The sequence below is a fragment of the Colletotrichum higginsianum genome, chromosome 8, assembly GCF_001672515.1.
Source record: "Colletotrichum higginsianum IMI 349063 chromosome 8, whole genome shotgun sequence".
NCBI lineage: Eukaryota > Fungi > Ascomycota > Sordariomycetes > Glomerellales > Glomerellaceae > Colletotrichum > Colletotrichum higginsianum.
The window spans coordinates 3169419-3196033 of record NC_030960.1 but is presented as its reverse complement, the minus strand read 5'-3'; the positions used below and the strand labels follow the sequence as shown (position 1 = coordinate 3196033).

The following is a 26615-nucleotide window of genomic DNA, read 5'->3' as shown; positions in this document are numbered from 1 at the left end:
GGCAAGATGGGCGTCACAAACAAGAAGACCCTGACCAAGACGCGGAGGAAGACAAGGTGAGCATCCGGCAGAAAAAGCAGATTGACGAACCTCATGCCCGTCATGCTGACACAGCGCGGATAGGGATGTTGATCAAATAAAGTCCGACATGCGATCAGCGAGGCACCTGCAGATATTCAAGAACACCAAGGCAAAGGAAGATCTTCCCGGGTTGGGTCAGCATTACTGCATCGAATGTGCTAAGTGGTTTGAGACTGAGGTCAGCCTCGTCGGCCACCGCAGAGGCAAGCCTCACAAGCGCAGGTTCGTCGACCAAATACCATGCCTGGAGCACCCAGCTTCGTGATTCTGTCGGGCAACGACTGACCTCCGCCTAGAGTTAAGCAGCTGAAGGAGGAACCCTACACCCAAAAGGACGCCGAGGCTGCTATCGGTCTCCGAACGGACAACAAGGGCGCCAACAACGACGGCCCCGAGAAGGCCCTCGACCAGGAAATTGAGATGGAGACTTGAGTCCTGTTCTTTTGGCCCACAAGTCTACCGTGGCTCGAGAGTAGACACTAGATGATACCCTTTCACAACGACATAATGAACTGGTCTTGATATCATTCCCCTGCTCGTCGGCTCAGGAGGGGAGAGTGGACGGAACTGGCACCTCCGAATACCAGAGGGCAAGGAAAGTAAAGGCCTGCCTTAGGAGGACATGAGGCAGCCGGATCTGTAAAAAGGATTTCACCGAAGTCCACGGCCGCGAGGTCTGACCAGTCCGCTACCCCGGCCTCTTTGTGTCTCGGTACCTCCACGGCCTCCTGCGCGGCCCCGCGTTGTCGTACCGCGGGTGGCCGGCGCAGGCACGCGTGACCCTCTTGTAGTAGGGGTCTTATATCTTGGGGTCGACCTGGAGGAGGCAGGTGGGTTTTCGACGAAAGAAACATCCGTAGTCCTATTGTCCGTTAGAAGGATGCTGCCGGAGCCTCCGATTTGAAGATAGGATGGTCATAGATACATAAAAGTCGTTTCGCCGTCATTCTCGGGGGCGGTTTTCTCTTGTGCACGAGGAATTCCTGGTAAAGTCTACGTTAGCTTTCTCAGCTTCCATTACACCATTCAATGCCCGGTTTCCGTACCTATGCCTGCGTTTACGTTCGACTCTTCATGCTGCTTTGCGCGCCGGAAAGACTCTGCAACAGGACCCTGAAGAGGGGGGCAGTCAGCATGAGCTTGATGTCGGGGTGACGGTAAACCGGACATACCTCCTGAAAGTCGACGCAAAAGGCGTTCATGTTCAGACCATACAGAAAGCTTGCAAACGACTCGCTGAAACGGGCCAAGCTCTCATGCATTAGCTGAAAATGCATCATGTTGGCCTCGAGGTCGGCGACGGCGTCCGAAAGCTCGGCGAAGGCCGGCTCGAAGGTGTTTAGGGGGAAAGACTCGCCGCCGCCATGGACGCTGTCACGGGCAGATTCGCGAAAAGAGGAGCGCGACGATGGGCGCAGTGGCGTCGTCGGGCGCATCGGTGTTGTGGGACGTGAGTTGCGCGTACGTGAGGTCGATCGCTTGTTGCTGGAGTCGAGATCGTGGTTGTAGTTGTGGTCGGCCATTGTGACGGCGCAAAGGGGTGCTCATGAAGGTGGCGAGTCTGTGCCGTTAATACTCGGATAACGAAGAATTTCGGAAGCTCTTTGCGTAGGTAGATATGTCTATGAGGTGCCGTGAAAGTCGTAGTCTGGCATGGAGCATCAAATGGCAGTGCATCAATATCAACAAACCCAGCAAGCGCACGGCTGTCGGTCCTTTTTTTTTTGGGGGGGGGGGGGGGGGGGGGGGGGCGGGATCTTGACGCCCCCGCATTCGGGTTCAAACTACGCGACTACCTCCAGCTGTTGTTCATCGCACACTACACACAAAGTTCCTTCCCATATGCCACTGCCGCTCAGCACGTGCTAACAGGGGATTGGACACTGTAAATATCGCCTGTAATCACTAAAGACCCCCCCCTGGTAAGGTAGGAGGTTCGGTCAATAGGATGACACAAAAACCAGGTTCCCCAGGTGGTGATCGGTCCCTGTCTCCCTTATCGATTTCTTGCGTTCACTAGGATGTCGCGTGGATACTGCACCTGCTATTTTAAGCTGCGAGTAATGCGGTTCAGAACTCCGGTCTTAGTCCCAGTGGTTGCCGGTTCGCAAGTAAGGGACTCGAATACGACGTATCGCACTCGTTACCCAGTCCTTTCCCTTTCGGTCTTTTCATCGGCGAAAAGACAGCAAGTCGCTTTTCACAGCAAAGCTACGCCCTACCCCTCCTCCCTCACCCATCATCCCTTCCGCTCCTTCCCATCCCCCCAAACGACTCCTACCCTCGCGACATCCCACCTTCGAAGCCACAACAAGACCAGATTCACATAGCTGCTTTCCCCCATTCCCTGTTCGGAACTTGTAGCTCCTGCGGCTATTTGTTCACGGACCCTACCCGGTACCCTAGGACTACGACAAGCCCGCGATTTCATTCCTCGATTCCGCAGTGCGCTCCCGGATCGCTCGGAGATTTGTATTGCACCGTAATCCACGGGGCACTTGTGACAGCGCTCGGTCCTTGCGAAGGTGCGGTTGTCGTCAGTGTCGTTGGTCGTCCAAGCCTCCCCCTCTCGTTGCAGCGTAGCCTTACATTCCACACCCACTGTGGCTGTCCTGTCCTCCCCATTAATCCGAAGCCCAAGCTGTCTCCGCTGCGTTGCCCGCCCACTCGCTCTATTCGTCATCCTTGAGGAAGGCCAGTCACTCACACACCACACTGTGCTTTGTGTCAACGGACGATCCCGTTGCCCTCAAGCCAAGTCCTCCTCTCTAAGTTGGCACTCCTTAGCCACCACCAGCCATCTTGCCAGACTACAGACTTGTGCATCCATCCGCGAGTTTCCCCCGGCCTTTAAACCCCTGCGTGTCACTTTGCGCCCACCTCGTATGTCCTTTCACACGCTACCAGCTGTTTTTTTTTATCGTCTTACAATTTGGGATGACCCTGCTGACCTGCCCAGAACCCCATACTGGCACCACCAAATCAATTCCCAGGCATTAACTGACGTAGTCGACTGATGCCGGTCAGTTTGAAATCGCAAACTTCGGCTTTGCCTCGACTTTTCACTCTCCCACAAAGGTCAACCCGTTCCATCTTGAGGAGCCGTCTTGCCCAACTACCCTTGACTTCACAGACCGTACGGCAATCCTTGGTCAGACCGAGCGTCCGGAGATTCGGCTGCCCCTCCACGTCAAACTTCAGACGATTTCACTCACCTGCTTCACGACAGTTGCCGGATCCCTCCAACTCCAGGGCCTCACGTGTCTTGCTTCAATCTCGAATCGACTTTGTTATCTACTCCTTCGCTGTCGCCTTCGTGTGTCTCTGCGGCGTGTTGTACCAACAGCCCGCTGACTCTAACGTCGCTGCTATTGCCGGTACCGAGACTCGATCGAAGACTCACTCATCAGCCACCATGGCAACGGAAACACCCCCTGGAAGACCGGGAAATCTCACCCCGGAACAGGAGGAGAAGCTGCGCCAGCTATGGAACCTGATTCTGTCTTTGGGAGATGATCCAAACACCACTGCCGCAGATAGCGCATCTGCCAGCATAGCCCCGAGCGAGACCTCGGCTGTCGAAAAGGGCGAGAAGCCCAAGAAGAAGCGAGTCTCACTCTTCGGTCGCAAGGACAAGAAAGAAGCTGGGTCGGCAAACTCTTCGGCTCCTGTCCAGACTACCGTCAAGGAAGATGGTGATGACAAGTATGGCCAGACTAAGCAGTTTCAGGAGGCCTTAGCCAACCAAAGTCCCGAGGCTCTGCGCGCCACAATTTGGGCCATGGTCAAGCATGACCACCCGGATGCCCTTGCGCTGCGCTTTCTGAGAGCGCGCAAGTGGGATGTTGAGAAGGCCTTTGTCATGATGATCTCCACCATGAACTGGAGGTTAACAGAGATGAAGGTTGACGAGGAAATCATGAGGACTGGCGAGGCTGGTGCTTTGGAAGCTTCGAGGAGCTCGGATGCCAACGTAAAGAAGCTCGGTGAGGATTTCATGGCTCAAGCCCGGTCAGGCAAGACCTTCATTCACGGCCTCGACAAGGCAGGACGGCCAATCTGCCAGGTCAGAGTACGAATGCACAGGCAAGGAGAACAATGCGAGGAGAGCCTCGAGAAGTACACTGTATTCTTGATTGAGACAGCACGGATGGTGTTGGCGGCTCCCGTGGACACTGCTGTAGGAAGTTCCTGCGAGCCCCTGATCTAGCGCATGCTAACAAGTTCTAGACGATTGTCTTTGATATGACCGGCTTCTCCATGGCAAACATGGTAAGTAATTCGGGTGTTTCGGAGTTACCAGGTGTAGTACAACTTGCTTGGTAAAACAACACTAACCATCGGCTCAGGACTACACCCCCGTCAAGTTCATGATCAAGTGTTTCGAGGCCAACTACCCTGAATCTCTTGGAACTGTCCTCGTTCACCGTGCTCCTTGGGTCTTTCAAGGTTTGCATCTCCTTCGATGGGGCAGGCGAGATCACAGCTAACACTGGACAGGAATCTGGAAGATTATCAAGGGCTGGCTCGACCCGGTCGTCGCAGCCAAGGTTCACTTCACCAATAACGTTAAGGAGATGTCGGAGTTCATTGATCCGGGGCACATTCTCAAGGAGCTCGACGGCCAGGAGGATTGGGACTACAAGTATGTGGAGCCGGTCGCCGGAGAGAACGACAAGATGACGGACACTGCAACACGAGATGCACTGGTGTCTGGCCGAGAAGAGCTCATCCATCAGTATGAAGAAACGACCCTGCAATGGATCAAGGGAGCCGGAACGGACAAGGAGCCTGCCATTAAGGCCCAGCGCGAGGAGCTTGCCCGCAAGCTGAGAGATGACTACTGGAAGCTGGACCCGTACATCCGCGCCAAGTGCTTCCTGGACCGGACTGGCGTCATCCAGGAGGGTGGAAAGATCGATATGTATTCCAAGGGAGCCCCCATGCTTCAATCTACCAACGGCGCGCCCAAGGTCGATACCTCGGCTGATGATGTAGACTAGAAACAGCCGCAACAGTCATAGACATAAACGCAGGTCATGAGAAAGAACTGGGTTTACACGATCCATGATCCGTTAGATAATGAGATTTGGCGTCCCCGCTACCGGATTGAAGTGGAGGTGTCGAATATGCCGCGATTGTTATTTTTACATCTTGGATTTGATATCCTCAAAGAGGGCCTTAAGCTTATCCATGTCAGTCTGCTGCTGGGGCCAGCCGACGCCCAGACCCTCTGTCTCGTTGGGCTTTGGGATCTGAGAGAGGCGTTAGCACGAGAGCGTGAGCTGCCGCGGAGGAATGCTACCATGTGAAAGTGAACCTGTGAGGAGTCAGCCAGTGAACGAGGCGGTGGGCGAGTGAAGGGGGCGAGTGAAGAGGGCGAAGGCTTACGTGGTCAACGACTTGGTGAGCGATGCGGCCATTGTTCTGGAGGATGTTGTAATCCGTAGCGCCAGTCGCGGCAACGAGCTTCTTCACAACAGGCTAAAGGCGTGTTAGAAGAAAGGAGGGGGCTGAGGTAGATATCCTTGCAGGGACCTACGAGAATTTCGCCGAGGTGCTCGTCCGGAATATCAGACAGCTTGGCGCCGTGGTGCTTGGGGATGACCAGCTGCGGGGATGGACTTGGTCAATGATGGAATAGCCGCGCGGGCGTCATTGAACAAGGCCTGACGGGAGCGACTTACAGCATGACCACGGCTGAGGGGGTTGATATCGAGAAAAGCCAAAGTCTTATCGCTCTCAAAGAGCTTGAAGCAAGGAATATCACCTGTGATAGCCGTCAGTTCATGGTCTTTTTTTTTTTTACTCAGTTGCGGGAGTTCGGAGATGTTAGAATGATGGGGGGGGGGGGGGGGGGCAGAATATGACGAACCCTTGATGATCTTGCAAAAGATGCACGAAGCCAAACTGGAAGTCATGATCTCGATGTATGGTTACGAGGCTTCGAATGGAAAACAAGACAGGCCAGAGTGACGCGCAATTGGTAGATAGAGAGGATGAAAAGGATTCAATCAATTGTGTAAGAGAGGGATTGTTACGAAATGCGGAGGGCATACGTAGCGGGCGGGGATAGGGAAGCTGAAGGAGCTTGTGTGGGGCGCTACGGCCAACCGTTTGAGGGCAGAACATTTTCAGGTACTTAACTAGCAAAACCATGCTTAGATTTTGGAGTGGGACCTCCTATCGAACTCACCTCTTGCCTTTTACCAGATGTGACCGTTGGATGGCCCAACAGACTCCATTCCACCAATCTTTGGCACTCTCTCATCTGGAGCTTCCAGGTTCGAAATTTTTTGACTGCAAATTTTTAGATATGCATTCGACTGAGACGAGTTGGGTTTTTGCTTCTGCACGGGTTTTAGGGTGCGCATCGCCAACATCGCATTGCAAGAGTGTCAATAGCGTACGTCCTCAACATGTGGTTTTGCAGTGTTCGCTTTCATGGCCACGGCGCATCTGTGAGTTGTGGGCCCTGACTCCTGCACCATTGTCGTCATACCCCTCTATCCGTTCCGGGCCCCAGATCCCTTTTTCCAGCCACCCCCACCTTGGAATAGTAAACCCCAGGCGAGGCTCTTCCAAGCTACCCGTCGTGTCGACCTCTCTCTTTCTCGTGTAACGTTTCGTCCTTTGCCGCAACCTTTGTGATACCCAATACGCGCCTTGTCCGATCCTCTCATTCGGGCTCTTAGACAAGACTCAAAGGGTCATATTCAGTCCCCAAAACCTGATCACGACATCCCTTCTTTCAGCTCCTCGGGACAAGGATAGCCTCCTAACCGCATCACACTCTGAACCTACAGGTTCCTAAACCGCGATCATGACCCGATACAAGAGCACTTCCCTCTACGGTGGCGCTCTGGTCTCTGACCTGCCTGAAAAGTTCGCAGACGTCAGGTTCGTTCTCATACTATTCCCTGTCTCTTTAAACTCCCAGCTCAGCCACGCAGTTAAACACTCGGCTGACAAACAGGCTTCCCGTCGGATAGCAAACTTCGTGAGGTCCCCGACAACCAGGAGGTTTGGATCGACTCGGACGGCTTCACGAGCATCATTTTCGACATCACGGAGCGCGTCGGCCCAGCAGGGAGCAGCCCCGAGATTGACGGACGCGCCATGACGACCCATCTCGAGGAGCTCGTCGGCGAAGATATCGACACCGTCAAGGTGTGGAACACGACTGAGACATCGTTCTCAAGGCTCAGGTGCGTAAAATCCTATAGCATCGTTTCCTTTTGGTTCCCGTCGCGAACTTCGTCCGACACTTGTCAGGATACATATCCGAGACGCCCGAGTGAGCCGTGAGAAGCTAACCGAAGGCAACCGACAGCCCCGACGTTCCCGCTTACACCCTTATCGCGACCCAGACCCCCCATGCCCAGTCCGGCTCCAAGTCCGGTTCGTCGGCCCCCGACTTCACGGCCATCATCCTGACATTGCTCCGCCTCGAGAAGGAGTCAACCGACATCCTCGTTACCATCAACGTGCCGCATATCAAGGGCGAGTACGATGAGGCCGACGTCGACCTCGAGCTTGGCAAGCAGGGCAAACTCATTGGTGATGCCGTTGAGTACGCTGCTCGTATTTGGGAGACCTTCAAGGTCAAGGACTGGACGCTGTTCCAAGAGGTTTAAGGGCGGCGATGGGCAAGGGTATTCGCTTGGCCTACCTGAAAGCTCTGCAAAAGTGTTCGAAATGATGACACCGCGCGAGATGCTGCGAACAGACGACTGGGTTGATGGTTACTGTTCATCCCACTTGTACAGGCGTTCGGGGCGGCTGGGGTTTTTTTGCACGCGAAGGGGACGATCGGACTTGGGTATCATAAATGAGAGCGAGGTCAGGTCACAATCTACTTGATCCCGCCCTGGACTACTCATGTTTCGACGATGAGTTAGGATTTGTAAAGCAATGTCAGATTTTGCGCTCTTAACTACAGTGAAGCGAGCCCTGGAGAAGTCTTCAATTACAACGTTAAATCGACAAGACAAGAGTCAAGCTTGGTTACAGTCGTTTCCGAAGTTGGTGCCAACTGGTTTTCTGAATCAGGAGTTGCTCGGTTGCTCCCACCCCGCTTCGCCCATCTCTCTCCAATAATTTTCATCACCTCTTTCTGCTGGCTCTTTGGGTGTTCATGCTTGACAAGTTTCATCTGTTCCTTGAAAAACTGCTGGTACTCGGACGGCTTGCCTGTCGCCCTAGGTATAGGCTTCGTCTGCTTCAGCAGAGCCTTGCAGGAGCCGCAGCGATGGCGTTCTGGGTTGATGCTCTTGGAGTGGCGCTTGTACTCGAGCCCGCACTCGGTGCACTCCCAGACGTACTTATAGTCGATCTGATAAGTATGTTTGGTCGTCACGTCGATGCCGCGGTCGCCAAACCGCTGCGAGCACTTGGCCGCCCAGGCCTTGAACTCCTTGCCGTGCGGATTACCCGTGATGCCGTTGATCATGAAGTTGGCCAGGTGGCAGAACTCATGAGCAACGACGTTGAGCAGGCGGTGCTCGTCATCGATAACCTTTTCTGCGAGCTCTATGGAGGCATGATGCCGGTCTGTGACGTACTTTTCGGTTCCGTCGGGCAGTTTGCTGCGTACTTTCTCCCGTCTCCAATTGGCCCTGCCTGCCGTGGTGTTGAGCTTGGCCGACCAGTTGATTGTGATGCCTCCTGTAGACTCGGCCAAAGCATGAAGCCTGCCCTGTGTGATGGTGTCATCAAGTTCTCGTAGGAAGTCCCGGGCCAGTTCATGTTTTCTCTGCCCAAACGCCTTCTTGTTTCCCCTTTGTTTAGCACTTTCTGTTCGGCCTGCTCTAGCTTTAGCCGGGCTTTTTGCCTGGCTTTTCTGCGCCGAGGGCAAGATCAATTTCTTCGGGGAGTGTTCCTCATTCCATTCGTTCACAAACTCTTGGCTCCAAAATAAATCCATACTCGGCCTGTGCGGTGTCTTTGGGATGCCGGGGAGCTTCTTGGAAGACACCGACGGCCTGGTAGATTGCCTTGGCGGTGTCGACGGCGGCTCGATTGGTGACCCATCGTCTTTGGCGTCTGTGCTGTGTTTCCCGGATTCTGTGTTTGCGCTGTGGTGAGACTGTCAGTAAGTCCCAAATGATAGTAAGTTGTTGTTTCTCACATGTCTAGCCGACCAAGAGCGTCGGTCACACCGTCGGTCAAATCAACAACGACAGATTTTGGCCCTCCGAAATCCGAGCCAAGACACAGTTCGGCGGCTCGCGTTTTCGCAGAATCTTGTTGCCGGGCCTTTACATCTTTCAACGGATCATGCTTCGGCAGGTCAATGCCTAGGGATGGGCTTAGGAACCTCGAGGGGGCTTTCAGCGTCGGTGCTGCTTCCAATTGAGGACGGTTTTGCGACGTCGGCTTCTCACGCCCTATGAGAGTTGGGTTCTCGTCCTCGTCAAACTCCGACTGTGAATCCCCAAAGAACTCAGAGATATCAGCCTCAGTAATCTCCGTCTGCTCGTCGGTGTTGTCCCCGGATTCGTCATCCACCTCCCGCGACGAGAGGTCCGTAGGTGTCGCACCTCGACTCCTCACGCGCAACTCGCGAACGCTCATATCCGGAGATTTCCTGATCTTGGCAGGTAAATCGAATAGATCCCGTTCTTCATTACTCCCAGAGGCTCCAAGCGGTTTCAGTAAGGCGTTATCAGTCTTTGCACCGAGCTTGCGGCGCCGTATCACGGTCGATGGCGCAGTGCCGGAACCCCTCGGTTGTTTATGCCCGCAAGACTTCCGTGTCGACACGTTCCAGCGAATAGCCTCCTCTTCGAGCTGTCTCGACGGGGAGACGTCTTCATCGTTTCTGCTTGTCGTATCTTGTGATGGTGCTTTGGCGGCCCGGCGAATTTGTTTACTTCTCAGGAGGACAACATCCAGATCGGGAAACTCCTCTTCGCTTGATGAGGCAAAATCGACGTATCCGGCCATGGCGAGGCTGTCTCAGCGCAAATGCTGTTATAACTATCGGCATGAGCCTACTTCAAGCTCGTAAGCGGCTAAGATGTGCAAGAGAACAGTGTAGGGCCATTACGGTAGGTAGATCACCTCAGCAGTGTGATTGCTTGTGTTGCGAGGGGCAACCGTCAACCACCATCACGTTTTCCGGGGGAGTTACCAATTGGGTTAGTATGTTTGACAAAAAAAAAAGTTTGGACTGGCCCGGTTGCGCAGCACGTGACCTTGAGTCGACCCAAGGCACGCATTCGGCTCAATCAGCTTACTTCAAAAATCTCACAAAACCCCCCTTCGCAAACCTTACATTTTACAAGTCACGGCACAGTATTGACAGACTTCTGTCGGCTCGTCGGTGCAGCGCGTAGGTGCCAACTAACTGTCCGGCGACGCTTTCAAACAACGGCTCGGACCAAGAACGGCCGCGATCGAGGCAGTCAGGAGTCATTGACTGACAGGCACTGGGACCCCTTGTGAAGAATGTGAAGAAGCCAAAGCTTGATACATAAAATACTGCAGAGCCCTTGTCATGAGGTGATCTAACGCCCAGAAAGAAATTCTGCTGCTCGGTACATCGTAAAGGAGGGTAGGCATTTGGGTTAATTATCGGCGGAAGGTGGCAGTTGGAAGGACATGGGATGTGATTTGGGGAAGAGTGACCCCAAAAAAGCGCCGGACGCTGGGTCTTTCAGATGATCGGCACGCACAGATTGTATTCTTCTGGTCCCAAAGGAGCATTATGATGTACACTGCGCAGTACTCTATGAAGTCGATGCTGGCTTCGTAAAGGCTGTATAGGATCCCGTACTGCGGCAGCGAGTTAGGATGCCGGCGGCCTGCCTCGGAATGACAAGTTGCTTGTGAGACGGGAAGGCTAGTAGTACCTGTAGGGTCTGAGACGATGCGAAGAGACACCTTTTGATGTTCCTTCGCTAGCGTATAAGCACGGTCCGAGGAACTACTTACAAGCCCTATACTGACACAACGCAATGTGTCCCCAACAAAGAAAGGAAGGGCATGCTGGTTCTGTTTCTGTTTGACGCCAGCTGGACAAAGGAAGAAGAAAGGGTACGTGCTCCTGGACGTCGAGGACAAAACGAAATGTTGAAACCAGCCGAGAGGAACCCGTCGAGCGTTATCCGAGGCGCCACCAAAGCCACTAGTCAACTTCGAACAGACAACAAGCCATTCCGACTCCCGTATGCTATTGAAACCCACGGCTTCGATTATTGGTTTCGCTGTTTGCTTGGTCTGGCTCAGGCGTAATGGTGATTGCAGACTAAAAATGAAATCTTGAAATGTTGATGCACAGGCCAAACAAGCAGTGCCAACAACGGAGCGGGTCGTAGTGTTGTGCCTCGCGGTAACAACAAACCATGATTCCAGGCCATTTGCCCACCAACCATCAATGGTGGAGTATGATGCACTAAATAGATAAAAACATGTCCGCTTGACCATAAAGTACTACGAACGGGCTGGTTTTGGCCATCCGTCCTCGACCAAGTAAGCGGGAGGCGGGTCTTGATTCTCAGCCACCCAGAAAACGACTCTCAGGGGAACTCGGTCCACATTAGGTCTCTGTTCTGGACGGATGCAAATAGCGTAGAAACTGCAGACAGATCGAGATTGTTCAGCCAAGGCGGCGGGTGGAACGATGTCCTCTCCGTTGACAAAGTGGGAGGCAGAAGAATGTCGACGTGTGTATGACGGCATCAATCATCAGCCAGAGTTCGGGTAGTACACGTACTCGATAGCGAACGGAGTATCCGTACATAGTAGTCAGGAAAGAAATAACAGAGGGGCGGAGACGGCGGCTTCTAAATTCTGATTGACTCGTTCTAAGCCGGTACCTGCATAAAACAACGCATCCACATCGAGTCCATGTTCACAGTGCTGATGATTAGCGTAGCATTCTGTCTAATCGCATTTTTATTTATATATAAAAAGGGATGCAGACACCCAAAGCCCTTCCCTGCTTGTCGTGTCTTTTATTAGCTTTATAATCTCTCCCCCCACTCTTATCCCCTTTCCCTCCTCCTCTACCTGTATGCCCCAAACAGACTGAAGCTCCTCGAAATCTCCGGACCCTCCCTCTTCGGCCTTTGGTCGCTACCTAAGGTACCTTACCTCGTTAGGAAGGTGATGCAAATCGGGCGGGCTGTTGATGCTATGTACTGACGGAATTGGCTGGCAGTTGCCAAACCACTCCAAAGCATCGCTCCCTCAACAACTTATAACAAGGAGTAGTAACAGTGGGAACTGCTTGCCATTACTGCTGCACCTGGTCACCAACACAGCTTCTATTATGAGTACACATAATCCCCCCGTCCTTCTTTTCCCCTTTCCCGAATTGAGCGTTCCGAAAATAACATACGGGTCCTGGGGGGGGGGGAGGGGGGGTGCCAAGCAATGGATCCCGCTCAAGACACCTCGTACACAAGTTGGGTTTTGCATATTGTGATGACGGAAACCGTTAGGTGGGGCCCATCAAGGTCAAGCGTGATGATGGAAACATATCGATCAACGATCCCGCCGCCTTTTGGACCTGTTCTAGGTTCAAATAGAGGCAAGATGGGAAGTCCGTGAAAGTGTCTCGTGCTACGACGCGCTGAAGTGCCGAGTGATTTATGACGTGGCACCTGAAGCAGACTAAGGCTAGGAGACGCAGGCCACAAACCGCCTGCCCGCGAATTCGACAAACCATCATCGCGTCGGGACCAACATGGTATTGTCTGATTCAAGGCCTTTATGCCATTGTTGATCATGTCCTAGTGGTGCTGATCCCGCCCTGCGCGCTTGCTTTGCCGGCCACCAGCACGCCGCGTCGTTTGTGTGGCTTCGATACGGATACTGCAAGGTGTGCCGGGAGTTGAGAGTGGCAAACCTGTGCACACTTTTATTGATGACAGCGTGTCTGAGAACTTGGCAGCCCGTCGACACAAATTGTGCCGAAGCTCCATTTCATAAACTCGCACCAAACAGCGGTCGTCATTGCTGCAGGTCGTATCGTGCCCGTAGTTCCCTCCCCTGTCAATTGTGAATTGGTGGGGGGCGAGGTTGGTGAGACCGAGTGTCACGAAACGTACTGCCCGCTTTCATTAGGCACCTTGTGGGTCCGTAACAGACCGATCCGATCTCCCCTCCCACCAAAGGTGTGCCGAATTAGTTCTGCCTCTGCCTCTGCTTGCATACTATACACGTGTAACTGACAGCTCGAGGGTCAAAACGTCCAACGGCCGACTCAATTCCATGGAGACGAAGAAACCCTGATCTTCGTTGGGCTGATCTCGGCCATGGAGGCAGAGCGAGTCCGCCGGTATGCAGCTGCAGCTGCAGTGCATGGCATGCGTAGTTCAGCGCAACGCAGCGCAGCGCAGCGCAGCGTCTTGTCAAGTCAAGACAAAGACTGGCACGCTGGCTGGCCGACCCACGACCTATGCAAATGTTTGCATTGCTTCTTCAGGCTTTTCCCTCTGCTTTCCAGTGTCCCCAGTGTCTAGGGCGAGAGGTCAAGCGACAACGACTGCATCACAGCGCGACACAGCGGGTATTAAGGGTACGGATAGCGATGATAGGGGAAACAGCACAGCAGCCATTAACGATGGAAGTTACGAGTTGGGGTAAAGCAAGAATGACCAGGGCATCTAAAGTCGGTGCAGCTGCGACAGGCATGGCAGGCGATAGTGAGAGAAAAAGGACCTGACCAATGGCCAAACACCAGGTTTTCCGCGACGAGACGAACCCTCACCAGCACTTCGCCACTCTTGGTCCCTCCCCTCCCCCAGGCCCCGATCGTGTTCCGCAAGTACCGGAACGCCCGGCCTGCTCTGAGAAATCAGGACCTCCTCTACGAATCACTGAAATAGCTGCCAGCCAATGAACAGGGCAAGGAACAAACGGGAGATGGTGGAGACGCCGATGGATCACCCTGCTACAGGCTTATGGCGACCGGAGATAACGAAAAACACCTGAAGACAGACGTGTTAAGTGTGTAATGCAGCGCCAGGCAGCAAGAAACACCGGCGTTCGCAGGGGTGTGGAGTGCCGAAGTGCGAAGCAGCCCGCCAGCTAGAGGTACTTCCTTCGCAGACTCATCTCTGCTGCAGTTCGGAAACGAGGAGCTCTGAGAGGAGCCCCTGAAAAGGCGTGAGATTGGGCACCGGTCATTGGACCTGCAGCCAGATGAATCCAAGCCGCGGAAGGTACTTTGCTGTGCGACCGAGTCAGTTGCCGAAGGGATGGGAGGGAATCAGACAATCGACAATGACGGCAAAGTATAAATGCGAGAAGCTGGTCAAGTTGAATCAAGACTACCTACCGAAATGCGAGTCGGTATCTGACGGTGCCAGCGGTTGGACGGCACCCATCTGCCCGATGCATGTGAACACCAGTCGTGGTAAATTATTTCTTCTGAGGCCTGGAAAGGTTGGCATCCCATAACCATCTATACAATGAAGCCACGCTATGGAGCAGGAAAAGAAGAAAACAAGAAAAGGAGTAACCGAACCTTACGTCCAATAAGAGGGTAGCTGTTGCCCACTTGGCACTGCCAATGTCAGTCAACCCAAAATGAGCAAGAGACTCACAGCTCTTGCCAGCAGGCCGGTGGCCTGCCGTTACAAACTCCTTGTCGACTGTCTCAAAATGCCCCTCTCCACTTTAGTTTTCCAGGGAGGTCGCCCGGTAAACTGCACAACGGATGGAGTACGTATACAGTGTGTAAAATTATCTTCCCACTTGCTTATGTGTCTATCCACCTAGCTGGTACCCACAGACACGACGTACCAAACGTTGACCCCGGCTCCTTGCCCAAATGGGCCTGGATGTTCTTCGTCTGACCAGTCAACATGCAGAAGTGCATTTCGCACAGCCACTTCTTTTGGAGTTCTGTCCCGGAGAGAGACAGAAAGAGAGAGAGCGCGCGCGCTCGCGCGTGTGTGTATGTGGTGTGCATTGTACGTGTGGAAGGGAGAAAACCGCATTTCCAGACGCGTTCCATTCGCAGCCGGGCACTTCCTTGGATAATGTGAGATCGGCCCTGGACGATATGGTGGTAGTGCATCCAACTCCCTCCCGCTGTGCACCTGCTGCTGCCGCCGCCACCACCACCACCACCACCAGGCCAGGCTGGCTAGTGTACCAATCCCTGTCCTGAATATCCTGCTTGCTGCAGGTGTGCTCATGTCTCTCCCCCCGTTGCTTTCTGTCCTGGTTTTAGGGAAGAACAACCAGACTCAGAAGCAGATTGGCAGGCCATTTGCTGTGGTAAGGAAACAAAAAAGGAGACAGACAGGCTTTGGCTCTTGGAATCTCTCCGCCCGCTCTGCCCGCATTGCCAGCCTCCGCCTCCTCTCCCCGTCGTTGGTGAAAAGCGAACAATTCTGGTCTCCTTATTCGTCCCCCTTCCGCCTCTCACCTATCCTGCTTATCCCTTAACCGCCTTCGATCCTTCCCCCTTTTTGTGGCGTAGGCGTGAAGTTACCTACAGACAGGCAGGCCTTAGCTCACCTCTCCCTCCCCCGTAGCACCCGCTACCACCAGTGTCTACCACCCACCTCTCCATCTCACCTTTTTCTCCTTTTTACTTCCTTCCACACATCGTAACCGGTTCGCACCTTCTACAATCCGCGTTCCGTCACCCCTTTTTTTGTTCCCTCTTTCTGCTACACCTGTATCTTAATTCACCACACTCGTTTGCGAGACGGTCTACGCAGGCTGTCGCGAGACCAGAACGAGCAAGAGAAAAGGAGAAGGAAGAAAACCTCACACCAACTCGAGTCAATCGCTTCGTCTTCTTCTCTCGAAAGTCGGATTGCTGCAAAAGCAGTGTGAGTGCTTTGCTTCGTCGAGCAACGCCTTGCCGCGCACTTCACCTTAGGAGTCGGCGCTGTATTCCTCCACCTCTTTGGTTTGGTTCGGTACTTCGACTCAACAATCACCAAGCCAACTACGCAAGCATTTTGCTGCCGCAGCCGCGCCCTCTTCCTCGTTAGAAAGAGTCGAGACTTCCACGCCACCGAGCCACTACGACGGTCTTCGACTTTGCGATTTAAACAACTGTCGCTATCTACTCTCGTTGTGCCGGACACATCAGTTTGGGCTCCCCTACAACGGCCCTCTCACTGATCCCTGTACCCTCATCCACCGTGTCCTACCTGATGACTTTTGGACGGTTAGTTTATCAACCTCTTGAGGCACGACGAACACAATGCCTTGCCCTTCCTTCCCGCTCCTTCCGCCGGAAACGCCGGCCCATCCTCGATCCGCGCGCCTCCATACTGACAAGACTCCTTAGATAATCGACTGCCACAATGTCGGGACACCCAGCTGGTAGTGCTGGTGGCGGTGGCCATCAGGACTACGACGATGGCTACGGTCAGCAGGGCCGCGGTCATGGAAATGGTACCCAGCAGACCGATTCCTACTATCAGGATGACCAACAGTACTACGATCAGAACGGCTACGACGCACACGGCCATCCACAGCAAGGCGCCGAAGGCTACTACGACGAGTCGTAAGTACATTCCCTGTCATCGGTCAACGTAGACTCGACACCAATATGACATCGCTGACCACGTTCTTGTTTAGGGGCTACTACAATGCCGACCCCAACAATGCCTATCATCAGGACGGCGGGTACTACGACAACAACGAGCAGTACCAGGATGAATACTACAACAACAATGGCAACGGCAATGGCTATTACGATCAGGACTACAACCAGGGCTACGCTGGCGGACCTCGCCGACAAGGGTCTGAGGAGGATTCCGAGACCTTCAGCGACTTTACCATGCGATCCGACATGGCCAGGGCCACTGACATGGACTACTACGGCCGCGGCGACGAACGTTACAACAGCTACGACCAGGGCGGTGCTCGTGGTTTCAGGCCGCCATCTTCCCAGATCTCGTACGGGGGAAACCGTTCTTCTGGTGCTTCGACCCCGAACTATGGCATGGACTACGCCAACATGATGTCAGCTGCCTCGCGGGAACCCTACCCTGCGTGGACCTCGGATGCGCAGATTCCTCTGTCCAAAGAGGAGATTGAAGATATCTTCCTTGATCTCTGCGCTAAGTTTGGGTTCCAGCGGGACAGCATGCGCAACATGTACGATCACTTCATGATCTTGCTGGACTCGAGAGCTTCGCGCATGACTCCTAACCAGGCCCTGCTGTCTCTCCATGCCGACTATATTGGTGGTGACAATGCCAACTACCGCAAGTGGTATTTCGCCGCCCATCTGGACTTGGATGACGCCGTTGGATTTGCCAATATGAAGGGCAAGGGTTTGCGACGCAAGGCCAAGAACAAGAAGAAGAAGGGCGAAGCTGAGAACGATGCTGAAGCGCTCGAAGACCTCGAAGGCGACAACAGTCTCGAGGCTGCTGAGTACCGCTGGAAGACGCGCATGAACCGCATGTCCCAGCACGACCGTGTGCGCCAGCTTGCCCTGTACCTTCTCTGTTGGGGCGAAGCCAATCAGGTCCGCTTCATGCCTGAGTGTCTGTGCTTCATCTTCAAGTGCGCCGACGACTTCCTCAACTCCCCCGCCTGCCAGAACATGGTTGAGCCTGTTGAGGAGTTCACTTTCCTGAACAATGTAATCACTCCCCTATACCAGTTCTGCAGAGATCAGGGTTACGAAATCTCTGACGGAGTCTACGTTCGCCGAGAACGCGACCACGACAAGGTCATCGGATATGATGACTGCAACCAGCTCTTCTGGTACCCCGAGGGTATCGAGAAGATTGTTCTCGAGGACAAGTCGAAGCTTGTTGACGTTCCGCCTGCCGAACGCTATCTCAAGTTCAAAGACATCAACTGGAAAAAGTGTTTCTTCAAGACATACAAGGAGACTCGATCGTGGTTCCACTTGCTTGTTAACTTCAACCGTATCTGGATCATCCATCTGACCATGTTCTGGTTCTACACCTCGGCCAACGCTCCCAGCATTATTCTCGGCAACAAGTACGAACAGGAGGCCAACAACCAGCCGACGAAAGCTCAGCTATTCTCCATCATGGGGTTTGGTGGTACCATAGCTGCGCTCATTCAGGTCTTGGCAACTTTGGCGGAGTGGGCCTACGTTCCTCGCAAATGGGCGGGTGCACAACACTTGACCAAGCGTCTACTGTTCTTGCTTCTCATCCTGGTTATCAATGTTGCGCCATTCGTCTACGTTTTCGTCCTTCCCAACCCCAACGAAAAGATAGCCGAAATCCTGGCCATAGTCGAATTCGTCATTGCGCTCCTCACCTTCATCTTCTACTCGGTCATGCCGCTTGGTGGCCTCTTTGGAAGTTACTTGACCAAGAACTCGCGCAAGTACGTTGCCAGCCAGACGTTCACTGCCAGCTACCCTCGACTGAAGGGCAACGACATGGCCATGTCGTACGGTCTCTGGCTTCTTGTTTTCGGCGCCAAGTTTGGAGAGTCTTATGTCTACCTGACCCTATCTTTTAGGGACCCTATCAGGTATCTTTCAATCATGAAGCTCGACTGTATGGGCGATGCCCTCTTTGGCAACATCCTCTGCAAGAACCAACATTATGTTCTGCTGGCCTTGATGACATTCACCGACTTGATCTTCTTCTTTCTCGACACGTACCTGTGGTACGTCCTGGTCAACGCCCTCTTCTCCATTGCCAGATCCTTCTACATCGGTTCCTCGATCTTGACCCCCTGGAGGAACGTCTTTTCTCGCCTTCCGAAGCGTATTTACTCCAAGATCCTCGCTACCGGCGATATGGAGATCAAGTACAAGCCTAAGGTGTTGATCTCACAGGTCTGGAATGCTATCGTCATCTCCATGTACAGAGAGCATCTGTTGGCCATTGACCACGTCCAGAAGCTACTGTACCACCAGGTTCCTTCAGAGCAAGAGGGCAAGAGAACTTTGCGAGCACCCACCTTCTTCGTATCCCAGGAGGACCACTCTTTCAAGACCGAGTTTTTCCCAACAAACAGCGAGGCCGAGCGACGTCTGTCCTTCTTTGCTCAGTCACTTTCAACCCCCATCCCGGAGCCCGTACCAGTTGACAACATGCCGACCTTCACCGTTCTCATTCCTCACTACAGCGAGAAGATTCTTCTTTCTCTGCGTGAGATCATCCGTGAGGATGAGCCTTACTCCCGTGTCACGTTGCTGGAATACCTCAAGCAACTTCACCCCCACGAGTGGGACTGCTTTGTCAAGGACACGAAGATCCTGGCCGATGAGACATCTCAGTTCAACGGGGACAACGAGAAGAACGAAAAGGACACCGCCAAAAGCAAGATCGACGATTTGCCCTTTTACTGCATCGGTTTCAAATCTTCCGCGCCCGAGTACACTCTGCGGACACGTATTTGGGCCTCTCTTCGTTTCCAGACTCTCTATCGCACGATTTCCGGCTTCATGAACTATAGCAGAGCCATCAAGCTTCTGTATCGTGTGGAGAATCCAGAGGTTGTTCAGATGTTTGGTGGCAACTCCGACAAGCTGGAGCGTGAGCTTGAGCGCATGGCCCGCCGCAAGTTCAAGCTTTGTGTGTCTATGCAACGTTATGCCAAGTTCAAGAAGGAAGAGATGGAGAACGCCGAGTTCTTGCTTCGCGCATACCCCGATCTCCAGATTGCCTACCTGGACGAAGAGCCCCCGCTGGCTGAAGGTGAAGAGCCCCGCCTGTACTCCGCCCTCATCGACGGGCACTCTGAGATTATGGAGAACGGCATGCGTAAGCCCAAGTTCCGCATTCAGCTCTCTGGCAACCCCATTCTGGGAGACGGCAAATCCGACAACCAGAATCACTCGCTCATCTTTTACCGCGGTGAATATATTCAGCTCATCGACGCCAATCAGGACAACTATCTGGAGGAGTGCCTGAAGATTCGATCAGTTCTGGCTGAGTTCGAGGAGATGAAGACTGAAAATGTCAGCCCCTACACCCCTGGCGTCAAGAACAAGATGATCAACCCAGTCGCTATCCTCGGTGCTCGCGAGTACATCTTCTCAGAGAACATTGGAATTCTCGGCGATGTTGCCGCCGGAAAGGAGCAAACATTTGGTACTCTCTTCGCCCGTACCCTGTCCCAGATTGGTGGCAAACTGCATTATGGACATCCCGATTTTCTCAACGGTATCTTCATGACGACCCGCGGCGGCGTCTCAAAGGCTCAGAAGGGCCTGCATCTCAATGAGGACATTTACGCCGGCATGAACGCTCTTCTCCGTGGTGGCAGGATCAAGCATTGTGAGTATTACCAGTGCGGCAAGGGCCGTGACTTGGGATTTGGCTCCATTCTCAACTTCACCACCAAGATTGGTACTGGTATGGGTGAGCAGATGCTTTCCCGAGAGTACTACTACCTCGGAACTCAGCTGCCTCTGGATCGATTCCTCTCCTTCTACTACGCCCATCCCGGCTTCCATCTCAACAACATGTTCATCATGCTGTCGGTCCAGATGTTCATGATTTGCCTCCTCAGCTTGGGTGCCCTTCGACATGAGACCAAATCATGCAACTACAACCGAGATGTACCCATCACCGACCCCCTCTACCCAACTGGCTGCCAGAACACGGACGCGCTCATGGACTGGGTGTACCGTTGCATCTTGTCCATTATCTTTGTCCTGTTGTTGGCCTTCGTGCCGCTCGTGGTTCAGGAGGTGACCGAGAGGGGTGTCTGGCGCGCTGCTAAGCGTCTTGCTAAGCAGTTTGGGTCGCTCTCGCCGTTTTTCGAGGTCTTTGTTTGCCAGATTTACGCCAATTCGGTGCAACAGGATCTTTCGTTTGGCGGTGCCCGGTATATCGGTACTGGACGTGGTTTTGCGACTGCCCGTATTCCCTTCGGTGTATTGTACTCCCGGTTTGCTGGCCCTTCGATTTACTTCGGGTCCCGCCTTCTGATGATGCTGCTCTTCGCTACCGTCACTATTTGGCAAGGCCTGCTTGTCTACTTCTGGATCTCGCTTCTGGCCCTGGTCATCTCGCCATTCCTGTACAACCCGCACCAGTTTGCTTGGAGCGATTTCTTCATTGACTATCGCGATTTCCTCCGGTGGCTCTCTCGCGGCAACTCGCGCTCTCACGCTTCCTCTTGGATCGCCTTTTGCCGTCTGTCCCGAACCCGTATCACAGGTTACAAGCGCAAGGCTCTCGGCGATCCATCAGCCAAGATGTCGTCCGATGTACCGCGCGCGGCCATCACCAACATGTTTTTGGGCGAGATCCTCACCCCTCTGCTTCTGGTTGCCGTTACCGTCATCCCGTACCTCTTCATCAACGCTCAGACTGGTGTCGAAGGGGCGAACAATAGCAACGTCTCAGGAGATCCGCCCAAGCGAACCAACTCTTTGATCAGAGTTGGACTTGTAGCGCTCGCCCCTATCGCAATCAACGCTGGCGTATTGTTGATGATGTTCTTCATGGCCTGCTTCATGGGACCTCTCCTCAGCATGTGCTGCAAGAAGTTCGGCAGCGTACTTGCGGCGATTGCGCACGGTCTCGCAGTGGTCATGCTGCTCGTCTTCTTCGAGGTTATGTTCCTACTTGAGTCGTTCGAGTTTGCGCGAACATTGCTCGGCATGATTGCCGTCGTTGCCATCCAGCGTTTCGTCTTCAAGCTGATCATCTCACTGACCCTGACCCGTGAGATCAAGACAGACGCGGCCAACATTGCATTCTGGACGGGCAAGTGGTACTCTATGGGATGGCACTCGGTTTCGCAACCCGCCCGCGAGTTCCTTTGCAAGATCACGGAGCTGAGCATGTTTGCGGCTGACTTCGTCCTTGGCCACTTTCTGCTCTTTATCATGCTGCCGGTCATTCTTATCCCCAAGGTCGATATGCTGCACTCGATGATGCTCTTCTGGCTGCGCCCTGGGTACGTTTTAATCATATCTTGTCATCCCACTTGTGCATATCTTGCGCAGTTGCTAACTTTTTTACAGCCGTCAAATCCGTCCGCCCATCTACTCGATGAAGCAATCCAAGCTCAGGCGCAAGCGTGTGTTCCGTTACGCCATTCTCTACTTCACCATGTTCATCCTTTTTATGGCCCTTATGATTGGACCTGCTGTTGTAGGCGACCTGATTCCCATGGACATTTTCAAACAGCTGGACACGACCAGCATCGCGCTGATTCAACCTACGAAATACAACAACGACAACACTCAGCAATCATCCAAGACCGGCACCGGAAGGGATGATTACTCTGGAGCCTACCTCACCATGACACCAAGTTCGTCCTCATCGGCGACGGGCAATTCGGAGAGAGTGCGCTTGTTTTAAATGGTCTTGTATCATGAACGCAGATAGAGAGGGGGGGGCAAAGCGCGACGTTGTGGACCAAGCTGTCTTGGGCTGTTGGTCAGTTCTTGACGACAACAAACAACCTGGGCCACAGTGGCATATTTATAATGTCATTGTCAGGCGCGGCTAATGTGTTTTTGACTGTTAGCTATCCATTTCTTTCTTTTCCTTTCCTTTCTCTCCCGTTCAGGCAGGGAAGCATGGCTGGCATGGTATCACGGCTGCTTAGACCTGCAGACTAGTATATCGTCAATAGCCCAGAATAAGACTGGACGGGCGTACAATCAAGAGTCACGCTTTGAGACGAATTGCGAATCTGGCACATGTGAAAATCGCCGTGTGACTTTGGCGGAAACAAGGTAGGTGGTTGTATAAATCGTATCTTTCTCCCTGTTGCTTCATTCAGGCGCAAGGATATTTGGCAGGCAGCTGGAAAGATACAAGATGAGTCGGAGTGGCAATTGTAATTGGTCGAGACAGGCAAATGGAATTCGGATTTTACATCGTTTTGTTTGTTTGCCCCTATTAACAGACGGGCGGTTTAAGACACTGTGCTGATTACCTAACGATGCAATAGCTCACCCATGCTGTATTCGCATGTGCTTCTCTGATCCTGGCCAATCAGCGCATCTGGACAGGGGCCGCGCTCGGAGGGAACCCGCGTCAGAAGTTGTTGTCCTGAGCGCACTTTCGCATCCCAATGTGAGAAGCCCCCAGTGTTCATTCTAGTTAAACGTCGTCACACACTCCAAGTAGGTATCCTTTTTTACCTACGATCACAGCGTTCCTTTTCTCCCTCGGAGCCAGGACTTGGGCTCAGAGATCCTTTCATTGACTTCCCTTCCGTGAGCTAGCAAACGGACCATCCACAACAATACCAAACTGCTTCCTGAATTCCTCCGGACTCTAAGGTCGCTGTCCACCCGCCTACCTACTCGCCAGTCCTTCACCTCACGTTGCGCCGTTCGCCGTCACAGTTACCATGGACGCCGGCGAAGCCCAGACAAAGGTCATCGCCTGGCTGCACGAGGCCTCCGAGGCGTTCCAAAAAGTCCCCGGCTCCGCCGTCCTCATTCGATACATCCAGTCGAGCTACCAGAACGACCCTATCCGGTCCGGTATCGAGCTGGTCCTTTTTATCTTCTTCGTCCGCTACCTTTTGTCGCCATCCTACTCCACCCAGAAGCAAAACTTCATCAAACTCCGTGACGATGTACGCATTGACGCCTCTTTGCGCGCCCTTCTAGCCTTTACGCGCGGACGATTGCTGACGTTCTCTGCTAGGAAATCGATGAGCTGGTCGAAGACTGGACCCCCGAACCCCTCGTCTCCCCCCAGACTGCACTCGAGGAAATTGAGGCCGAGAGGTTGCCTGTCATTATTGGGTACGGGCGTCCCCTTTCCTGCTCTACCTTTCCAACGATGTAACTAAGTCTACGTCCAGACCTACAGGGCCAAAGACCAGACTTGCAAGCGGACGCACTGTCACGAACCTTGCCTCGTACAACTTCTACAACTTCAACGCGAACGAACAAATCAAGGACAAGGCCATTCAGACGCTGCGTACTTACGGCGTCGGCCCATGCGGCCCTCCCCAGTTCTACGGCACCCAGGACGTGCACATGAAGACCGAGGCAGACATCGCCGCTTATCTTGGCACTGAGGCTTGCATTGTTTACGCTCAAGCCTTCTCCACGATCTCCAGCGTCATTCCTGCCTTTTGTAAGCGTGGAGACATAATTGTTGCCGACCGCGCCGTCAACTACTCCATTCGCAAGGGTATGGAGGCCTCCAGGAGCACCATCAAGTGGTACGCTCATGGCGACATGGACGATCTGGAACGCGTTATCCAAAAAGTGGTCAAGGACCAAAAGGGCAAGAAACTGACGCGAAGGTTCATTGTCTCCGAGGGCCTGTTCGAGACCACCGGAGACAGTGCCGACTTGCCCCGACTTGTAAGCAACTCGCTCATGCGGATGCTACCGGCGCTGGCCGTCAAGACAAGCAAGTGACTGACAAGGCATGCAGGTCGAGTTGAAGGAAAAGTACAGATTCCGCATCATTCTCGACGAGACATGGTCCTTTGGTGTTCTCGGTCGAACTGGTCGCGGCCTTACTGAGGCACAAAACGTCGATCCCTCTCAGGTGGACATGATCGCAGGCTCGCTTGCTGGTCCTCTGTGCGCTGGCGGCGGTTTCTGCGCCGGTGCCAAGGACGTTGTGGAGCACCAGCGCCTTACAGCGGCATCTTACACCTTCTCCGCCGCCCTGCCTGCCATGCTTGCCGTTACGGCCAGCGAGACCCTCAGTGTGTTGCAGTCCAACCCGGATATCCTCACGCAATGTAGGGAAAACACCAAGGCTATGAGAGCGCAACTGGACCCTCGCAGTGATTGGGTCGTCTGCACGAGCTCGCCTGAGAACCCTATCATGCTGCTGGTTCTCAAGGCGGAGGTCGTTGCGGCGCGCAAGCTGACGAGGGAAGACCAGGAACGGCTGCTGCAGGATTGTGTCGATGAGGCAAGTCGGGACATCGTGATACCTGTACAACTAATACTGACTGATCTACTCTTAAGGCGCTCGTCAACGGAGTTCTTATCACGCGTCTGAAGAGCATGCCCATTGCCAACAACCTCGACCCTAAAGACAATAGCTGGCAGATTCAACCAGCACTCAAGGTCTGCATTACCACAGGCTTGCCGAAAAAGGATATTGAGAAGGCAGGCGTCGCTATTCGACATGCAATCACCAAGGTTATGACCAGGAAGTCAAGCTCCAAACCGTCATAGCGTCAACCATACTGGGACCCGCACTGCGTTACTGCATGTATGACTTAGGAGGTCGGGAATGTCCTCGGACACGGCTACCAGATGGGTTTGGACTAGCTGTTCTACATGGAGGACGCTGGAAGGCTGCTGGTGTACATTTCTTGGTCTTGCACTTTGAGTGAGGATGCATTCAGGCGCATTGAGACGGCTGGTTGCTTGATTACTCTGCAGCTGTGCATGTAACGACAGAAACACGTATATATACACACGTACTAATAATTGATAGAATAGGACCCGGCAGCCAATATGACAGCTTCGGCTGATGTCTGTAGCATGGTATCAAACCACACATCATGCTCACCTGTGCGGCTAAGGGATCAGGAGCGTAGACAAAGCCTGGACCGAACCATTAAACAACGGAAGAGGAGACAAAGCCTGTCCGCCCACTTCCCGTCGACAGGTCGGCGCCGGATCCGGCAACAAGGATGCGGGTCCAGTCGTCCGGTCGGATGTCGCAAGCCACCAATGCTGTTCGATATTCTAGATTCTGTCGAGTTCCTGGTCTGTTTTCCCACCTTCACCCGGAACAGGCAGACTAATCGAACTCCCCACGGCTCCGGGCTCCTTTGGCGTTCTACGCCATCATCACTAGCCCTCGTCGAGGCACGTCCTATGTCCCCTGCCCTCTTCCGACACCGTTGATAACTTGTGCTGTGGGTCCCTCGCCTTGTGTTCATGTGTCAAGTCGTGCCTTTACCAAACCCAAAACTCGGGTCAGGTAGGTTGGTGTCGGCCGGTCCGGCTCGTTTGGATCGGGTCTTGGCCATCTGTATTTGCAATCCGATGAAAGCCTGAGAATTCGTTAGCGCTGTTTGGGGTCGTCGGGCTTCAGTGGTGGCTTGAAAGAGAGATGCATCTGTTATGGGCTGTGTCGTTGCTTCTTGCATCGCGCCGGAAGCCGGGGGGGAGGGGGGGGGGGGGGGGGTGATCTCAAGTCTGGAAACCAAAATGCCCTATTTCGTTTGTTATATAAGATGCCTCGACCTCGTCCTCACTATACGGACTGCTCAATCACAACACGCACTCATTCGATCATTTGAGAAGATCAGTTGGATCACCACTCTCCTTAACTTCTCGAAACAGTCCATCACTCATTCACAAAGGAACTCGGGTAGAAGACGGCATACCTCATTTCCGTGTATCACGCAGCTTTGCCTCACTGTCAGTCGATGAACAAACCTCCCGTCTCGGACTCGGAATCTCATAGACAAGGGGGAGCAGCATGTTCCGTTGCAAAATGCTGACCGGTGTTACCAGACAGGCTTTGCCAGTATTCACGTTTCTGATCCACTTACTCGAAGCACTTTTCACCTTGACCCTCATCGGCCTCGACAGCGGCATCGCGGACCAAACACCCACCTACTAAAGGAGTCTTTCGAAGGTCACCACAAGCCCCAAGAAATACAAACTCCTGGTGGACTGCCCGTTCGATAACACT

At 53.5% G+C, this 26615-nt stretch overlaps 9 protein-coding genes across 9 annotated transcripts; 5 read left to right on the top strand and 4 right to left on the bottom strand.

Moving 5' to 3' along the window:
* Positions 1 to 6: 6 nt before the first annotated feature.
* CH63R_11910 (Zinc finger protein) lies at positions 7 to 513 on the top strand (the record flags this gene model as incomplete). Its single annotated transcript, XM_018306884.1, has 3 exons — positions 7 to 56; positions 124 to 303; positions 378 to 513. 3 exons carry the CDS (start codon positions 7 to 9, stop codon positions 511 to 513), a joined length of 366 nt encoding a protein of 121 aa, XP_018153725.1.
* Positions 514 to 953: 440 nt separating this feature from the next.
* Positions 954 to 1604, bottom strand: CH63R_11909 (DASH complex subunit Dam1; the record flags this gene model as incomplete). Its single annotated transcript, XM_018306883.1, has 3 exons — positions 954 to 1064; positions 1144 to 1194; positions 1254 to 1604. 3 exons carry the CDS (start codon positions 1602 to 1604, stop codon positions 954 to 956), a joined length of 513 nt encoding a protein of 170 aa, XP_018153724.1.
* Positions 1605 to 3097: 1493 nt separating this feature from the next.
* On the top strand, positions 3098 to 5084 carry CH63R_11908 (CRAL/TRIO domain-containing protein; the record flags this gene model as incomplete). The annotated part of the gene is made up of 4 exons (XM_018306882.1): positions 3098 to 4261; positions 4312 to 4353; positions 4431 to 4530; positions 4582 to 5084. The coding sequence occupies 4 exons, from the start codon at positions 3098 to 3100 to the stop codon at positions 5082 to 5084; spliced, it is 1809 nt and encodes a 602-aa protein (XP_018153723.1).
* Positions 5085 to 5228: 144 nt separating this feature from the next.
* Positions 5229 to 6002, bottom strand: CH63R_11907 (HIT domain-containing protein; the record flags this gene model as incomplete). Its single annotated transcript, XM_018306881.1, has 5 exons — positions 5229 to 5336; positions 5473 to 5565; positions 5624 to 5692; positions 5769 to 5851; positions 5957 to 6002. 5 exons carry the CDS (start codon positions 6000 to 6002, stop codon positions 5229 to 5231), a joined length of 399 nt encoding a protein of 132 aa, XP_018153722.1.
* A 902-nt stretch (positions 6003 to 6904) lies between these two features.
* Positions 6905 to 7718, top strand: CH63R_11906 (Ran-interacting Mog1 protein; the record flags this gene model as incomplete). Its single annotated transcript, XM_018306880.1, has 3 exons — positions 6905 to 6981; positions 7074 to 7289; positions 7415 to 7718. The coding sequence occupies 3 exons, from the start codon at positions 6905 to 6907 to the stop codon at positions 7716 to 7718; spliced, it is 597 nt and encodes a 198-aa protein (XP_018153721.1).
* A 332-nt stretch (positions 7719 to 8050) lies between these two features.
* On the bottom strand, positions 8051 to 10029 carry CH63R_11905 (Sprt family metallopeptidase; the record flags this gene model as incomplete). Its single annotated transcript, XM_018306879.1, has 2 exons — positions 8051 to 9158; positions 9212 to 10029. The coding sequence occupies 2 exons, from the start codon at positions 10027 to 10029 to the stop codon at positions 8051 to 8053; spliced, it is 1926 nt and encodes a 641-aa protein (XP_018153720.1).
* Positions 10030 to 14121: 4092 nt separating this feature from the next.
* CH63R_11904 (uncharacterized protein) lies at positions 14122 to 14491 on the bottom strand (the record flags this gene model as incomplete). Its single annotated transcript, XM_018306878.1, is given in 2 exon segments — positions 14122 to 14367; positions 14372 to 14491. Coding segments are annotated over 2 exon segments (366 nt in total).
* A 1873-nt stretch (positions 14492 to 16364) lies between these two features.
* CH63R_11903 (1,3-beta-glucan synthase component FKS1) lies at positions 16365 to 22328 on the top strand (the record flags this gene model as incomplete). The annotated part of the gene is made up of 3 exons (XM_018306877.1): positions 16365 to 16567; positions 16600 to 21921; positions 21989 to 22328. The coding sequence occupies 3 exons, from the start codon at positions 16365 to 16367 to the stop codon at positions 22326 to 22328; spliced, it is 5865 nt and encodes a 1954-aa protein (XP_018153718.1).
* Positions 22329 to 23331: 1003 nt separating this feature from the next.
* Positions 23332 to 25138, top strand: CH63R_11902 (Aminotransferase class I and II; the record flags this gene model as incomplete). Its single annotated transcript, XM_018306876.1, has 5 exons — positions 23332 to 23562; positions 23634 to 23734; positions 23794 to 24304; positions 24378 to 24884; positions 24926 to 25138. 5 exons carry the CDS (start codon positions 23332 to 23334, stop codon positions 25136 to 25138), a joined length of 1563 nt encoding a protein of 520 aa, XP_018153717.1.
* Between the last annotated feature and the right edge of the window lie 1477 nt (positions 25139 to 26615).